Source organism: Rhinolophus hipposideros, assembly GCF_964194185.1.
Source record: "Rhinolophus hipposideros genome assembly, chromosome: 7".
Lineage (NCBI taxonomy): Eukaryota > Metazoa > Chordata > Mammalia > Chiroptera > Rhinolophidae > Rhinolophus > Rhinolophus hipposideros.
Window position 1 is genome coordinate 55756159 of NC_138053.1, and position 19526 is coordinate 55775684.

Consider the following 19526-nt stretch of genomic DNA (forward strand, 5'->3'; position numbering starts at 1 on the left):
TTTTGTCCCTTTTAATTTTAAATTATGAATGTATTGGCTTGCTCAAGAACAAGTAAGATTTTTAAATTGTTCCACATAAATTTGTGAAAATATCTTGGTTTTCATGAAAAGGGACAGCATGTGGGAATGCTGTGTAACCGTACAGATCTCAGAACTAATTCAGAGGCATAGCTGGTCACAAGGTGCATTACAGATATTTATTTCGCATACATGCAAGTCCTGTAAATCACAGCTTGAAACTTTCCCAAGGATGGCATCTCTCCTGTGTACCTTTGCCCTTAATAGCCTCAAGTGCTTTGGTTTTTGTCAAAATCCAAAAAGAAGGAGGAAAATATAGAAAATGCTCTTCCTCCAGATCATTCACAACTGACTGAACGGCAAGGTCAATTCTGAAGACCAAAGCAAAATAAATGAAGACTGCCAATCTGTTTCCAAATTCCAAATAATAAAACCTATTGTCTTCAAACTGATTTCCCAATTGACTCAGCTGCGGGTATCATCTTACGGGGTTCCAGGCACCCCCTGTGCACTCACTGTGGATCTCTATATAGCTCAGCCACTAAATGATAGTTGAGGGGTTGGAGACAAAACTTTGAAGGAACAAAAAGTTGTCCAGCAGATATACCTTTAAGAACAATCAAACTAGCTGAAGGGAAGGTTTCTTTCGTGTGGTCTATAAAGGAATTTGGAGTTCTAGAATTATATATAGCAACACTAATTTATCATACTTAGGCGAAAAGTACATCCCCATCCTTATGTCCAACACCTCCAACATACTTCCCTCACTAGTCATTAGAACTAGGTCTATTGGAACTAGGCTTTAGGGTAAACTAAAAACACAACAGGGACACCATTCCAATAACATAATGACTCGTCCTCTCGGACAGAAACTCACTCTGAGGTTTTTACTACATGTGAAATGAATCTGTAGGCTTTATCAGCAACATGAAGCATCTAGCGCAGCAAAGGAGACCTCAGAATTCCTGAATTCAAATGAAGTCTACTAGTTTAATACAAATGTATGTACACGGAGTGATCAACAAGCAATCTCCTCTTTCTAGTGAAGAAAGAGTGACGATGGGGAAAATACAAAATGGAGTCATTTTAACAAAGCTGCTAAATTATTTAACATCATGAAGGTTGAGGCATGAAGAAATGATTATTTTTCTTGTTTTAACTACCCTAGGAACTTAAACTTTTGAACTTTCCAGTCCTGAGTCACTACCGTGATAATACTATACCAGTTGGGGGTGCTTCAATTTCTGGACATACACCAAACGTGCAGATAACCCTCTGACTACCCCCCAAAGACTCGGGACATGACCAGACCTCCTGACATCTGACTGATACCGGTAATTGTTCTGGACTAATTCAAGGGCTAGACTAATTATTCTCAAGGATGTGACTTTTACTATAAAAACTCTTAATTTTTCTTTCTCTTTTGGAACATTTCTAGGTTTCTGCCTAGTATTTCCAGTTTATAAACTCTAAGACCCTTGAGTAAATTTTCATCAATTATTAGGTTGGTGCAAAAATAATTGTGATTTTTACAATTATTTTTAACCTTTTAAACTGCAATTACTTTTGCACCAACATAGTATTTCTCACCAAAGCCTCCCAACTCTTTGTGCTTAGTCAACACTATTAATGAGATCTAATAATTATAGGCAAAAGGAGAGATTATTGAGAAATGCACTTAGATATGCTATCAGTAACATCCTTTCATTCGCACCTATCTATACCGAAAACCAGAAGTAGGAAAGAGATCCACATGTCTAGAGTGAAAGAACCTAACTTACCCTTCATCTGTTAAATCATGAGAAACGCATTTTCAGCTCAGAAGGGGAAGAGTACCCCACCAACTCACAGCCCCCACTTCCTTATCTTCCAAGGGACCCTAAGGATCCCCCTACAATGCAAAGATCAGTCTCCAGCCTTTATGCAAACTCTTGGAAATTTTTTAAGGCGAATAGCACAAAACAGCAACTAATTTATAAACATGGGCAAATACTCATTCTTTAGACTCATTCTATAAGAAGGTGCTACTTACGGTGTTGATTTATAGGACAACTCTGGATACAACCGCTTGTCATTCACTTTACCGTTGGAAGAGTAGGCCATGGGACTATACACTCTCTCCACATAGTCAGAAGGCGGAGGAGGCATGTCTTGTGTGCCAGCAGAAACGTTTTTAACCTGAAGAAACAGCCCCAAGAGACACAAGTATTATTTAGCCTGTAATTTAAAAGGGGAAGAAATGGAAGAAAAATATCACATATAAAGGGATCTAATATTTATTGAGTTCATGAACTACTATTAACCTGTAATGACTGCCTTGTTATTATTACTGTTAACAGCCAAATCAGTATTTTTACAAACACATAATGGGTGTTACTGTTAGTTTAACAAGTCCAGAAAGAATTACAAAGAAGAAAAAAAAAATCCCAATTACCTAATTCTCTTTCGAATTTGATTAGGTGGAATAAGTATCCGTGGTAATTGTTCCTCTCCCTATCAGGAAGACTAATCTCATTTTATCTAGGCTACCTCTGTGTTAGGGTGAGAATTTTAATACCTAACGCATTCTAAGGTAATGCTGTCTGAGCACCACACCTAAAATAACACTTAGCTAGGACAAGGGACAAAGGACATTGGTTCTTCTTAATCCATTCACCCTAAATATGGAATGTTAAAACCACAGAAGAAGCTCAAACTGATTTTGCCACAGTTCTATAGTGAGATTTGTTAATTCACCCTTAACATACATTCCCAATGGCTCTATATATTTAGTATCCTGTGGAGTACGAACAATCACAACATCATTGCCTGCCTCTCTGCTTTCCCTCTTCCCTTCTGACATGTAAGAGAATTTGTCCTAAAGAGGAATATGTATTAGAGATTATGCTTTGCTAACACGGAAGGCTCCCCACAGACCCTTTGGGAGAAAAATTCAAATATAATAAACATAGTCAATTAGATTCCCAACACTGTTAGAGTTCATGAAGTAGAATTCACTCTAAATTTTACCTAAAAATCTTTATCTTATCACATATTACTCTGCAACTGATTAAAAAAAAAATTACTAAACCCAGATAAGTATTAAGTTGTTTCAAAGTAAAGGAATAAAGTGTGTGTGGGGGGCGGGGGGGGGGGAGGAGGCAGGGATTAAAAATAACTCCACAAATTATTTCTGTGAAAAAGAGCAACTTTTCAAAAATAGGGAGATGGAACGACTGGTGTAGCTTGGTGATGAGAACAATGGCAGCAGATTACCTGGGCTTACACCAGATCTGCCAACTGTGAATTCCAGAAAGCCTCAGTCTGCTCATATCTAAGAAACCGGGCAGCTACCTACTTTATAAAGCTTTTAACAATTAAGTGAGATGACAAGGTATCTCATTTAGCACACTGCCTTGTGAACATAGTCACATCTCAGAAGATGCTGGATTCTGGAATTGAAGCCATTGGATCTAAACAAAGAATGTTTGTAAGTATTTAAATGCGACAGCAGACATTTAATTGGATGATTTTGCTATTATGAATCCTTGCAATTAGGTTCAGTATCAACACAGTGTATTTCCCTGCAGCGCACACACTTTACATCTTGTTTTCCGTTAAGCATAGCATTATAACACGTCCTGCTCCCTTTCCTATCTCTGCAGTATCACATACCAAAGATATTTATTTACCCACCCCTGTAAGTACACACAGAGGCCTTCTTGATTGTTGAATATTCCCATGAGTCAGAAAGGAATGGAGTCATTTCCTCCTGAAAGTAGAGATTGGCAGGCACTGGGAAACCAGTGGGTGGGTTGCCAGGGAGTGTGCTTAGATCCCACCACAGGGGATCCCACCAGCGTGGCTCCCACTGAATTCCTTAGGACTTGACGCTGTCACCAGCAGTACCGACAAATGCACTGCCAAGCACAAAGCCTATTCTCATGCTTGAGACTGCATCCGAGTTTAAAAAGACGTCCTTTTCTTTAAAAAACCACTTAATACTTCTCCAGGTTCTTTCCCTTTCACAACTGTAGCAGAGGCTGCAAGGCTCGTAGATTTCCTATGACTCTGGCAAACCAGAAACTACAACCTTACAAAAAAGGTGCCTGTGTGTCCTTGTACAGACTTCTTACTGCCTGGAATGGAATGTCTTTCCTCCTTTCTTTGCCAACTAATCCTTAATTAGGCTTCAAGTCTTGGCTCGCTGCCAAGTAGTATTAGTGCCACTCCGTCCTGGAGGTGTTCCCCACATGTCCCTGCTGGGTGAGGCACCTACTTGTCCTCCTATCTCCCCCAAGCACCTGTGCATACAAACCTCCCACCAGAGCACTTTCGGGCTGAGGGACAATTGTTTACATACAGTATAATGACTTGCTCCCACCTCTCTTAACGTCAGTAGATAGTGGACTGTTCTTAAAGCCACCACTGTCGGCCTGCATATAATGTGCCAAATACTGAACTGATAGATCATTTAGTAGGCACAACCTCACAGGTAAATACTGTGACTCCCATTTCAGAAATGAAGAAGCTACGGAACGAGACAATTTCCCCGAGGACATACACCTAGTAAATGGAAATGTGGGATTTGAATCGAGGCATCACTCGAAAGAAAGCCTCTCTGCTCCATACTACCCACCACCTTTCCCGGGGCAGTCTCCTACCTTCCTCTTTGGGTCTCCCAGCCCAGCACAGTATCTGGCACAAGTCACCCAGAGCTTGCTGTCTAAAGGTTACCTCATTGATTACGGTTCCATTTCTACACTGTGTACATCTGAACATCTTATCAAATGAGCTGCTCTGAGCTGACCTTTATCTCTTAATAGTCAGCAGGACTGGCCAAGCCTGTGGATTGACTTCACCCTCCAGCACAGGTCTTTTGTTACTGAAGCTTTTTTTTATACATACAAAAAATTCCAAGGCAGTGCTTGCTTTGGCAGAATATATACTAAAAGTGGGACAATACAGGGAAGATTAATTATTAGCATGACCCTTGCAAAAGAATGATGTGTACATTTGTGATGGTTTCACATTTGTTAAAAAAAAAATCCCCAGACAGACTCAAAGACGAATAAGCAGCAGCCTATGTCCTTAAGAGGAGTTTAAGAGTCTAGAGGCAAAACATATTTGTAAAACAAGGAGTGAGGTCATTTTTTTTTTCATTTTTATGCTTCACTTTTCCCCAAAAAAGCTAAAATATTACTTTTTCTCATGGCACCAATGCAAAGTGAGGATAAATCTGCTGCTTTGGAAAAGAGTGGAAGGATGGGGGAAGCCCCAGTGGAGTGACCAGATACTAGTAATTCATACAAGGAGTCCTCGACCTGGGCTTTCTATTATGAGAAAAGGGATTGCTGAGCTTCAGTTATTACTGACAGGATCCCCAGCCACCCACAGAACTCAATGATGTAGTTAAAGTTCTTTTAAAAACATACAAACAAAACCTCCACCATTTTATAACATATAATATAATATATAACAATAAATAAAACTTGTTTAAAGATTTAGAACCTGAGAAAAACCAGGCTTAATTCTAAACAGTAAATGGTGAACAATTTTCTTCAAGTAACTTGAGCTGTTGCTCTAAGAAACTAGGGGCAGAAGTGAAAACACAAATTAAGAAAGATATGTCTTCCACTAAATACTGAGGGGAAAGAAAAGTTTAAGAGTCACTCATTCCAGATCCAAATGCTGGAATTGTCCTGAAGCAAAGAGGAGCCTGGGTGGCTGTGCCAGCGCTCAGACCCCCGGGTCGTGGAGAGGAGACCCAAGAGGGAAGGGCGCTGTAGCAGCAGGAATCCACGCAGCAGGGCCCACCCAACCTGCTCCTCTTATCTGCAATCTGCTCTAGGAGTTCCTAGTCTACACTCCACATCTATACTATTAAAGGGGAAGATAAGACAGTGGAAGGAAAAACACATGTCCAGGAGAAGGACACAGAAGCAACCAAAGAATGACTCCGACTCGCTTGAGACTAAATTCAAAAAGGACAAGCACTCACACAGACCTTGTTTAAGGAAGACACAGGAGAAGTTTTACTCAGACTCATATTCCAATCAAGAAACGTGTTTCTAAAATGTCAAAATGAAATAAATTCAAATGAAATAATGTCAAAAAGATCTTCACAAGAGGTAATTATGAGGACAAAATTTTATTCAAAATTAAATTATACTCCCAAGTGTTCTGATTATGTCAATTGTGAAAAAAATCTTTGTAACAACATCTAACATTCCTTGGAGAGTTAATGAAAACATCCTAAATCCCTGTGGGATGCCAACAGGAGAACAAAGAGGGTGGCTTTAGAGCAGCTCTTCTCCAAACACCTGTCATCATTGTAACTTCCTCATCTGGGACCAAAACGCATGTACACAATCCTGTGTGGCTACTAGTGACTCATGCGCCTCCTTCCCTGACTTCTGTAGGTCAGAGTTGGAATAAAGAGGTCAACAATGTTTCAGGTCCCTTTGGAAAAAGATCTTCTCCCCCCCAAAACAAAGTTTGGGGAAAACACTTCTCTCCATGCACAACAATTTCACATGTTATTTGGAATTAGTACAAAATGGAGCGATGAAAGCCATTCCCCATTTTTCTCTTGGTTCTGTCTTCATTCTTAGTTCACACAAGGGAAATAGAGTCAGGCCAGACCTGCATCCAACTGGTGGAGAAATTTGACAAAAAGTCATCTACCTCTGAGAAGGAAAGAGAAGTTCGTGTGTTGAGTGATGAGACCGGGGGACTGTCAACAGTGGCACTAAATCTTCCATTTGGCGATTTGGATCTCTGCATAATTTGATTTAACAAGTGTAGTTTAATTTGGGACTTTCTGAAAGCTTTTCTTTCTCCACTTCCTTTCCATCAGGACTTAATGATTCTGCTTCCTACACTTACTCTGCAGACCAGTTTCAGTGTTTCTATTGACTTCCACCCAGGGCTGGCCCTGGGACTTGGGAGAGGTTTTGCATCTGTATGGGACCACTCCTGGCTCCAACTTAAATGTGTAACATAAGCAAAGATTGCAATAACCAACTTAACTGTACCTTCCCCAGTCCAATGAACAAGCCGAACTCAGTAGAAAAGTCCACTATAGGCCGCAGAAATGTACATCCTGGTTAGAAAAAATAAAACTTGAGACTAAAGAAAGAGTCGAGGCAGTAGTTTCCAGCAAACCCTGCCCAGCCAACCCTCCTCTTACTTCTTTCACGACCCGTGAGCAAGCAGCCACAACACTGCATATCCATCACGTGCCAGGTAAAACTGGACCTTGTTTATTCCTCAGCACTGCCTGGGTACATACAATTATCTCCATTTTCAGATGAGAAAACTGATCCTCTACAATTAAATTAATTTGCTTCTTGCTCACACAGAAGGTGATGTGGCAGCAAGGGGATTTGAACCCTGGCCCGCCTGGCTCCAAAGCCTTTCTCACATAACTGCCACCTCAGTAACGTAAATATGGCTTGAGGTACCCATCTCGTCTGGGTACTGACTAATCCCGGTAACAAAAGGAATCACTCTCATTGTATTAACTCCTCACCGCACCCTAATGAGATGTGACATGAATAAGAGTTTTATTTGCCTATTAGACTAATGTTGTAAGAGCAGCTTGACACAAAATTACTTGAATACGTGCTTCAGTCACCAGGTGCTTTTGTTTAGGTCAGAGTGTAGAAACACCAGCCTCAAAAGGGAAAGAGAAGGGTTTTTCCTGCTTGGTAATTAAAATGAAGAAAGACATCAGACATCAGAGAGAGGAGCAGCTTGATCTCAAAGTACAATCTCCAGTTTTACAACCTGCCTTCCCCCTTCACTGCAAGTTCTCAGAACAGTAAGTGGTCCAACTCGTTTTTCCCGTTTTCTGTTATTTTACACCCACAGATACTCCGACAAGAGCCTTCAAATGGCCTCTGGAAAGTTCCCTCAGACTTTTCTCCACTCCTAGTCACTTGAAGGCAGAGACTCCCAAATGGACTAGTCCCACTAATGAAGAGAACACAGACTAGTCTGAGCAAGGCTGATGAGCTTACTGTTGATTAGATGATGGCACTAAGGACTTAGCAAACACAACGTCCGTCCCCAGCCCGATGCACGACGCCCGTAGGAAAATATTACCATGTACCAACGAAGATGAATTCTGAAGCTCCCTAAGAATCAATGAGCTGTTAGAGCTTTGGGGCGCGTGTGCTGGAGAACTTTATACTCAGTGAGCGCTCTCATTCAAGGTCTCCTTGCTCTAGAAACAGTAACCCTAGAGCAGACTGTATGTTAATACTCATGTATCTTAGGCCCGCGCTCCCCAGCAGGTGTGCCACAGACACGGAACACCTTAGCCCTCAGAGTCCCCGGTCAGTCACCATCTGGGGTCCTGAATCTCCTTCCATTTACTCCACCACTCGTACAACGTTCTCCGTTCCTAAGTATGCCATGACATGGAAAAGGCCTTATGCACACCTTAACTCACTGGGCTGGCAGTGTTACAGTTGCAGTTCGGCTCTACACAATAGTGGTTCTCAAAGGGTGGTCCCCAGACCACCAGCACCAATGTTCCCTGGGAACGCATTAGAAATGCAAATTCTCAGGCCCCATGCCTGGGCTACTGAATGAGAACCTCTGGGAGTGGGGCCTAGAAAGCTGTTTTAACCAGTCCTCCAGGTGATTCTGATGTTTGCTAAGGTCTGAGAACCAGGAACCAAGGCAGACAACTGCCCGTTTGTACCATTATACTTATCACCTATCATTAAGTTAGTGTTCATTTTATTTAGTGCTGGAAATCTAGGAATTGCTGCCTTCAGAGAGCCACAGAGACACTCACCAGCTCCAGTACATTCTCTACCTCCTTCGGTACCTCCCATGACAGCTCTCTAAACTGGCTCTCCAGGATGCCCAGGCCTGTCTGCCACCCCTCGTCATTTGCTGGTGCTGGGACACACAGGGCCTGCTGTACTCCCTGCTGGTCTCTTCTAAGTCAAGACAGACAGGGCACTTTCACTTTTGTTCCACTTTGTCCTACTTTAGGCCACAGGTAACAGTGAATTCTTTCCCAGGGTGAGAGTCTAGTATACCAACACTCAGAGGTCCACAGCACTGCTTTCACATTTACAAATGCGTGTACTGGTTGAAAATAAAAAAGTTATTCAAATTTCGTCAGGTATCTACTGTTAATTACCACCACTGCCCTGTCCCCATGCATATCTGTCTCCCTCATCCTGGGTGCAAGGAGATAACACACAGGGCCTACACCTTTCAGAAAACATTTGTTCTCATCAGAACATGTAGCAAGCTGATAAGCTTACAAATACAGGAAAATTAAGTTAAACTGCAACCAACATTAAATGTACTGACATTTTGGGTACTCGTACCCCAGCTCCCTTATTCAAGCTCATCATTGCAAATACTAACAATTATTACTCTAGCTAAACATGTATTGGGTGTTAAATTATGTGCGGGCCCTGACTGACCTAAGCCCTTTAATCATTGCAGCATCAGCGTATCTGTGGATGGAACTTTTATTTTCCCCACTTATATATGAGGAACCTATTTAATAAACAGACAAAGTAATTACATTCATCAGAGTCCAAGGAAACCAAAGCTACCCAAGGCGGACCACAAAGGATAATCAGGGACCCTGTTCCTTCTCTACACCCAGCCAGCTCATCCTCACTAGATCCTACCTTGGCAGGTAAATGCTGGAAACAATGCTACATAAATGTTGCATCACAATGTCAAAGCTTTAGAAACTTCTAGAAATAAAACTACTTAGATAACATACTACTTAGATAGGCATGAGGACAACTTGGAAACTGGAATGTTGTATATTTTGATCTGGGTGATGGTTACATGGCCATTTATGTATAACAATTCACCAAGCCATACAATTAAATTAGCGCACTTCATGCACTTTACTCTGTGTACAGATGTATACATTATACTTCAATGAAATTTTAACAATATTAAAAATGTTTTTGAGGAATACTTAATGATGTAATTTTAAAAAGCCTACAATATATAATGTTCAATCCCAAAAGGTAGGATTTCATATTGATAGGGAACATAATCATACATCGAATTTAAAATAAGAAGTAAGAAGGGGGAAAGGATTAAAGAAAATACTGAAATGGTAACTTAGGATAGTAGAATTTTCTTTATACTTCACTGTATTTTCAAAATCCTCTTTAGTTACAAATCAGGTTGAGTGATTGATTAAATAAATACACATACGTGTGTATACACACACACACACACACACACACACACAGTCACGTGCTGCATTAACAATGCAGTATTCAACAACACACATCTACAACAGTGGTCCCATAGATTGCAATGAAACTGAAATTTTTCTATTGCCTAGTGACTTGTAACCTTTGTAACGCTGCAGCAAACACACTGCTAATGTGATTTGGTGATGTTGGTGCAAACAAACCTACCGCACCGCCAGTCATATAAAAGTACAGCACATACAATTATGTACAGTGCATAATACTTGATAATGATGATAAATGACTAGGTTACTGGTTTACGCATTTACTATACTGTACTTTTTATCATTATTTTACGGTGTATTCGTTCTACTTGTAAAAAATGTTCAGTGTAAAAAGTATGCTGTGCTATGCAGGCCGCAACCTCATACATCTTGTCTTTACCACATCACTCGACTGCACCATTTTCTGTTGGACTTGAGTCAATTTCGTGTTGTTTTGTACAGTACCATGGTGTACAGGCTTGTCACCTAGCAGGAGTGCGCTGTACTATATTCCTTGGTTGTGTAATAGGCTGTATCATCTAGGTTTGAGTAAGTGCCTCTAAGATGAGCACAACAATGAAATCGCCTAAGGATGCATTTCTGAGAACTTATCCTTGTTGTTCAGCAATGCATGATTGTATTTTAATTCAGAAAAAGTACCAATTAGATCTGGGGTTTAAGAACATAACAGAAAAAACAAAAATCTGTAAACTTAATTAGAACTTTAAAACATTTAAAATACAACAATGTTGGTACAAACTTAAGTGAGTGACTAGAAAGGACGAGGGTAACACAAAGTGTGCAAACATGGCCTGTTTATTTTACGAAGTACAAGATACGCACATAAACCAGAGCAAAACAACCCTAGAAATCCCTAGGAAGGCAGAGAAATCATTGTGCTGAAGATTCAGAGACAGGAAATTAGAAAGCTGCATGTTTTCTGAGAAGGTCCCCGATGGCAGCAGCACAGGAGGATGCTGAACTTGCCCCTCCCAAGAGCACATTGAAATATACACCTATATAGAGAGAAAATACTCCTGAGAGACAATGGAGGAATGAACAGTTTCTGAACAACAAAAGAGAGAAAGGGACCAAACAAGGAAAGCTGGCAAACCACAGCTCTCCAGGAGCTGTGGGAACACTCGGCAGCTGCAGGAACCCTCCAGATCGAAGGTGCTGGTGAGCGCCATTGTGTACGACCCCTTCCACCTCGCTAGGGAAGGCGGGAGCTCTATTTGGAGGTTTGACGTGTGTGCAGGTTCACAGGCAGATACACTGCCCAGAGCACATTTTGGCTCGGAACAAAGGAAGCAAGCAGGATCAACAGGGTGTCACAACACAAACCTGGCCTCCCTGCCTGAGCTGCTCCTGCCTTGCAGGCCAGCACCCAGGCACCATAGGCACCTGTCTGGCTCCAGCAGGCTGTCAAACCAACGCCGTACGCACAGCAGACACACGTCACTTCTACACAAGGTCACTTTTTCAAGACTGGACGAGATAGCTATTTTGCCTAATTCATATAAACAAACATAGAAAGGAAATTAAGTGAAAAGACAGACTATTTCTCAAATGAAGGAATAAGAAAAATCCCCAGAAAAAAACCCTAAGACAATGGGGACAAGTAATTTGATAAAGAATTCAAAGGAATTAAGGATATTCACCAAACTTGAGAGTGAAATAGAAGAACTTAGGGAGAACTTCAACGAAAAGGTATAATGTATAATAAAGAAACACGCAGAGCTAAAGAATGTAATAACTGAAATAAAAAATACAGTAGAAGGCATCAACAGCAGATAAGCTAATATAGAAAAACAGATCCACGACCTGAAAGACAGACTAGTAGAAATGAACCAATCAGAATAGCAAAAAAAGAATTTAAAAAACAAGGACAGTTTGAGAGTCCTGTGGAATAAAACACAAACATTCACTTTATAAGGATCCCAGAAGGAAAAGGGGAAAAGGCACAGAAACTGTATTTATAGAAATAATGGCTGAAAACGTTCCTAACCTAGGAAAGGAAACAGGCATCCAGGTCCAGGAAGCTCAGAAAGTTCCAAACAAAATGAACTCAAAGAGACCCACACCAAGATATATTGTAATTAAAACGGCAAACTTTAAAGATAAAGAGTGCATTTTAAAGGCAGCAAGAGTAAAACAACCAGTTATAAAGGAAAACCCAAAAGCTATCGGCTGATTTCTCAGCAGAAACTTTAGAGGCCAGAAGGGAGTGGTAGGATATCTTTAAAGTGCTGAAAGAAAGAAACCTACAACCTAGATTAATTTACCCAGCAAAGTTATCATTCAGAATTGAAAGAGCGAGTTTCCCAGACAAGCAAAAACTAAAGGAGTTCATCTCCATTAAACCAACTTTAAAAAGAATGTTAAAGGGTATTCTTCAAGCACAAAAGGCCATAACGAGAAATAAGAAAATATGAGAAAGGGAAAAAAATCTCACAGGCAAAGCCAAATATTTAATAAATACAGTGAATCAGACATTTGAAAAGCTACTAAGAAGGTCAAAAGACAACAGTACCAAACTGAACTCAAACTACAATAACAGGAGATACACAAAGCAAAAACACCTAAAATATAACATCAAATACATAAATCATGGAGGGCGGAAGTAAAAATGTAGTCCTTCTAGACTATATTTGAAACTAAATGCCCATGAGCTCAAAATAGACTGCACTATAGACACAGAACGATATACATAAATCTCACAGTAACCACCACCCAAAAACCTACAAAAAATACATAAAGAATAAAGAAAGGACCCCAATCAAAACACTAAAGAAAATATCAAATCACAAGGAAAGCCATCAAGCGAAGAAAGAACAGATGAGAATACATGGGTTGATTGCCCTTTCCCATACTATAAAAATCAATAACTCGGGCCAGCCCGGTGGCTTGGGCAGTTGGAGCTCCGTGCTCCTAATGCCAAAGGCTGCCGATTGAATTCCCACATGGGACAGTGGGCTCTCAACAACGAGGTTGACGGTTCAACTCCTCGACTCCCACAAGGGATTGTAGGCTCCACCCCCTGCAACTAAGATTGAAAATGGCACCTTGAGCTGAGCTGCTGCTGAGCTCCCACATGGCTCAGCTGGTTGGAGCTGAGCTCCCAGATGGCTCAGCTGGTTGGAGCGTGGGCTCTCAACCACAAGGTTACCGGTTCGACTTCCACAAGGGATGGTGGGCTGTGCCCCCTGCAACTAACAATGGCAACTGGACCTGGAGCTGAACTGTGCTCTCAACTAAGATTGAGAAGACAACAACTTGACATTATATAAACTTTAATGGACATAACGGGAGAAATTCACAGTAATACAATAATAGTAAGGAATTCTAATATTCCATTAGCATCAATGGATAGATGATCCAGACAGAAAAGTAAAGAGGAAATAATAGCATTAAATATCACATCAGACCAGATCAAATTAATAGACATTTATAGAACATTTCATCCTAAACGTGCAGAATACATCTTTTTTTCAAGTGCACATGGAACATTCTCAAGGACAGATCACATATTAGGCTACAGAACAAGCCTCAATAAATTCAAGAAGATTGAAATCGTATCAGGTATTGTTTCTGACCATAATGACCATGAAACCAGAAACCAACTACAGGAAGAAAACAAAAGAACATAAATATGTGGAGACCAAACAACATGCTACTAAAAACCAATGGGTTAAAGAGGAAATCAAACCAGAAATCAAAAACTATCTTGAAACAAATGAAAATGAAAACACAACTTTTCAAAATTTAGAGGATGCAGTAAAGCAGTTCTAAGAGGGATGTTCATAGCCTACTACAAAGAAAAAACAAACAAAAACACAAAGTAAGAAGAAGGAACAAAATAATTAAGATCAGAGCTGAAATAAATACCGTGTTTCCCCAAAAATAAGACGTAGACAGACCATCAGCTCTAATGCGTCTTTTGGAGCAAAAACTAATATAAGACCCGGTATTATATTACATTATATTATACCCGGTATTGTACTGTATTATATTATATTATATTATATTATATTATATTATATTATATTATATTATATTATTCTAGTCTATTATATTATATTGTATTGTATATTATATTACACCTGATCTTATATTAAAATAAGACCGGGTCTTATATTAATGTTTGCTCCAAAAGACGCATTAGAGCTGATGGTCCGGCTAGGTCTTATTTTCAGGGAAACAGGGTAGAAGTTTTAAAAATAAAAATGATCAATGAAACTAAGACCTGGTTCTTTGAAAAGATGAACAAAATTGACAAACTTTTAGCCAACCTCATCAAGAAAAGAGCCCAAATAAATAATAAATGAAAGAAATTACAACAGACACCACAGAACTACAAATAGGCATTAAACAATACTATAACTATGCAAACAAAATTAATCTAGAAGTGAGGCAGGACATGTAGCCTAGGAAACCCTTCCAGTGTATAACTTGATGTGCTCCATTGGTTACACCAGTAACAAAGTGAATGTATCCAGTACCTCCAGCTGGAGAAAAACAAGAACCAGTTTCTTCCAGCTAGGCTGATCCCTATGACTGGGACCTGACCTTTAGCTAATTATAATTCATTATAATCTCATTTGCATTGCAGTTACTACGACTCCCATCATGCATCTGATGCCATGACAATTCCAGAGGAACCAAATAAAGAAAAAGCAGAAAACAGAGGGTCCTGCCCAGGGGAGGAGATAAATGAATCATGTCAATGGGATGTCACCAATTCCTGCCCTGGGAAGGATAAATACCCCTGATCGTGACTTCCTCTGGGTGACTTTTCTCTGAGTTCCCGCACTTTCCTCTCAAGTGTGTACTTTTGTTTTCAATAAAACACTTTTTCTTTCCTGCATCTCTCTCACTCTTAAATTCTTTCTTGTGTGGATACAAGAACCTAGTCAACACTGCTCCAGGTTGAATCTTCTCTAGGACATCCCATGAGCCTCCAGAGACAGAAAAAAATTGATAAATTCCTAGAAGCATATAATCTTCCAAGACGGAACCAGAAAGAAATAGAAATTTAAACAGAACTATTACTGGCAATAAAACTGAAGCGGTAATCAAAAAACTCCCAACAAATAAAAGTCCAGGACCAGACAGCTTCACTGGAGAATTCTACCCAAACATTTAGAGAAGAATTAATACTTATCCTTCTTAAAGTATTTTTAAAATTTGGAAAGAAAGAAACACTTTTAAACTTATTCTACAAACTCAGCATTTACCTGGATACCAAAACCGAAGACATTACCAAAAAAAACAAATTATAGGACAATATCCACGATGAACACAGACACAAAAGTTCTCAACAAAATATTAGCAAACTGGATTTGACAATGCATTAAAAGGATTATTCACCATGACCAAGTGGGATTTATCCAGGGATGCATGGACGGCTCAATATCCATAAATCAATCAAGAAACTTCACATTAACAAAATGAAGGATAAAAATCATATTATCATCTGAACAGATGCAAAAAAAGCATTTGACAAAATTCAATATCCTTTTATGAAAAATATTTTCAACATAGTAGGATATAGAAGAAACATACCTCAACATAATAAAGGCCTATATGACAAACCCACAGCTAATATATACTCAATGGGGAAAAGCTGAACTCTTTTCCTCTGAGATCAGGATCAAGACAAGGGTGCCCACTATTACCACTTCCATCCAACATAGTTTTAGAAGTTCTAGCCACAGCAATCACACAAGAAAAAGAAATAAAAGGCATCCAAACAGAAAAGCAGGAAAACTTTCACTATTTGCAGATGACATGGTAATATATGTACATAGAAAACCCTAAAGACTCCATTAAAAAAAAAAAAACCATTAAAACTAATAAATGAATTCAGTAAAGTTTTAGCATACAAAATCAATATACAGAAATCTGTTGCATTTCTATACATCCATAACAAACGATCAGAAGAAGAAGTTAAGAAAACAATCCTGTTTGGAATTGCATTAAAAAGCATAAAATACCTAGGAATAAATTTAACCAAAGAGGTAAAAGACCTGTACTCTGAAAACTATAAGACACTGAAGAAAGAAATTGAAGAAGATACAAATAAATGGAAGGCTATATCTTGTTCATGGGTTGAAATGATGAATATTGTTAAAATGGCTTTACCACCTAAAGCAATCTACAGGTTCAATGCAATCCCTATTAAAATACCAATGGCATTCTTCTCAGAACTAAAACTAATCCTAAAATTTACATAAAACCACAAAGGACTCCTAATAACCAAGAAAACCTTGAGAAAGAACAAAGTGGGAGGTATCATGTTCCCTGATTTAAAACTATACTACAAAGCTACAATAATCAAAACATTATGGTACCATGTTTCCCCCGAAAATAAGACAATAAGACCTAACCGGAAAATAAGCACTAGCATGATTTTTCAGGATGCTCGTAATATAAAATAAGCCCTAATGCGTCTTTTGAAGCAAAAATTAATATAAGACCCTGTCTTATTTTAGGGAAAATACAGTAGGGCTTATTTTATATTACAAACATCCTGAAAAATCATGCTAGGGCTTATTTTCTGGTTAGGTCTTATTTTCTGGGAAACACGGTATTGGCATAAAAACAGAGATATAGGACAGTGGGATAAAACGGAGAGCCCAGAAATAAATCCTTACTTATATGGTCAATTAATCTATAACAAAGGAGATAAAGATATACAAAGAGGTAAAGACAGTCTCTTCAATAAGCGGTGTTGGGAACACTAACACATACATGCAAAAAAAAGAAATTGGACCACTGTCTTACACTATATACAAAAACAAACTGAAAATGAATTAAAGACTTAAATGTAATACCTAAAGCCATAAAACTCCTAGAAGAAAACATAGGCAGTAAACTCTTTGATATTGGTCTTAGTAACATCTTTTTTGATATGTCTCCTCATGCAAGGAATACAACAACAAAAAATAACAAAAGGGACTACATCAAACTAAAAGGGTTTTGCACAGCGAAAGAGACCATCAATGAAACAAAAAGACAACCTAATGAATGAGAGAAGATATTCACAAACCGTACATCCAGGAAGGCGTTAATATCCAAAATATGTAAGAAACTCATAGAACTCAACACCAAAAAAAACAATCCCATTAAAAAATGTGCAGAGGACCTGAACAGACGTTTCTCCCAGGAGGACACACAGATGGCCAAGACGTATATGTGAAAAGATGCTCAACAGCACTCATCATCAGGGCAATGCAAATCCACACCATAATGAGGTACCACCTCACATCAGTGAGAGTGGCTATCACTTAAAAAAATCAACAAATAGCAGGTGTTGTCAAAGGATGTGGAGAAAAGAAAAGCCTCGTACACTGTTGGTAGAACTGTAAACTGGTGTAGCCACAATGGAAAACAGTATGGAAATTCTTCAAAAAATGATAAATACAGCTGGCATACGACCTAGCAATACCACTTCTGAGTATTTATCCATAGAAAATAAACGCACTAATTCGAAAAAATGTATGTACCCCTATGTTCACTTACAATAGCCAAGATATGGAAACAACCTAGGTGTCCATAGATAGAGGAATGGATAAAGATGTGGTACGGGTGTACACATACACACACACACACACACACACACACACACACACACACACACAAAATGGAATATTACTCATAAAAAAAAAAATTTTGCCATTGTGACAGCATGGATGGACCTAGAAGGTATCATGATAAGTGAAATAAGCCAGAGAAAGACAAATATCATATGATTTCACTTATATGTGGAATCTAAAGAAACAAAACAAATGAATAAACAAAATTGAATCAGACCCACAGATATAGAGAACAATGGTTCTGATGGTTGCCAAAGAGGAAGGGGTAGGGAATGGGTTAAAAAAAACAAAACACTTATAAAGTAATTGTGAATATTGAGTGATTAAAAAAAAGAAGGGTTGCACACTTTCTCACCGATAATACAAAAGGGCTGACACCATCTTAAAACTCTGAAGGATCACCTTTTGAGGTACCTTTACATGGAAGATTCTGATCCTAAAGATTTTAAAAATCCAAGAAAGGCAGTGAGATCTAATAAAATGATGATTATCTAAACCTACCATAATGTGTAGGGAAGGAGTAAACTAACATTCAGTAGCTAATTAATTGCTCCTTTAGTAAGTTTTTCTTTCCCTCCCAAACAACCGATTATTAGCCATAAGGGGAGTTTCTTGTCTTAGTTCTCCAATTAGAATTCAAATTTTAATCCCTATTTAGTACACATAATTAATTCTAGATTTTCTTCCATTATTTTAAGTGGGGATTATTATTTTTTTTTAATTAATTTTATTGGGGTGACAATTGTTAGTAAATTTACATAGATTTCAGGTGTACAATTCTGTATTACATAGTCTATAAATCCCATTGTGTGTTCACCACCCAGAGTCAGTTCTCCTTCCATCACCATATATTTGATCCAAGTGGGGATTATTTTTATGATATTAATTTCTAAAGACCAAAAGGAAGAATAATCATCAATCCACTCCATTGTCAGGCACTTTAGATGCAGCATTAAACATTTCCACATGGGCAGTTATCAAAGTGAAATCGATTTGAGCAGAATAGCGAATGATGGCAGAGAGACAAGAGTAAGAGTCTGCATCTGGATGCGGAAGTAAATTAAGGAAAGAATGAGAATACGGTATCAAGTTCAGCAAAGCAAACTTGGGCACGTGAGCAGAGAATGGAAGGAAAGGCAAATACTTGTGGCTAAAACAACCTTGGAATCGCTTATTTCAAATACTAGCCTTTCTTAGGCATTTCAGTTGGGGAACAAAAGGAAAAAGAAATGATGAATTTGGAAGGGATTAATCATAAACAGTCAGTATGTTCAAAAATCATAGGCCTGCTATTTAACAGATAATTCTTCAAGTTTCATCTGACGAAACAGTTATTACCAGAGACAAACTATTAAGTACATGTCACACAACCTAGTCTGGCTATCAACTCTCCAGGGATTCAGTAAGGAAGCATTCTAAAAATAATACCTTTTAAAAAATTAAATACTTTCAGCTTCATCATCATCGCTGTCACCTCCATAAATTATTATGACTATTTTTTTCGCCAAATTAACAAAAGCACCTAGAACTGATTAAACTTTCAATATAGTAAAATCAGATGAGAGCGCAAAGTTCACTGGACTCCAATATTACTGGCACTGGTCTCTCTTCAGTCAGTTTTTTTTTTTTTTTTTAAGGCTCTCGAAACCTCGAGTAAACAAATCCAACAGCCAGTGAAAACTGACACACCC

General features: G+C 38.8%; 1 protein-coding gene across 9 annotated transcripts in view; it reads right to left on the minus strand.

Annotated features, from left to right (window-relative positions):
* OCLN (occludin) overlaps positions 1 to 19526 on the minus strand; it is a 47854-nt gene that overhangs the window by 12153 nt on the left and 16175 nt on the right. For all 9 annotated transcript variants that reach the window (XM_081054611.1, XM_081054612.1, XM_081054613.1 and 6 more), the window contains one exon: positions 2051 to 2196. In XM_081054611.1, the coding sequence (XP_080910737.1) occupies positions 2051 to 2196 (146 nt within the window). The remainder of the gene's footprint in view (positions 1 to 2050; positions 2197 to 19526) is intronic.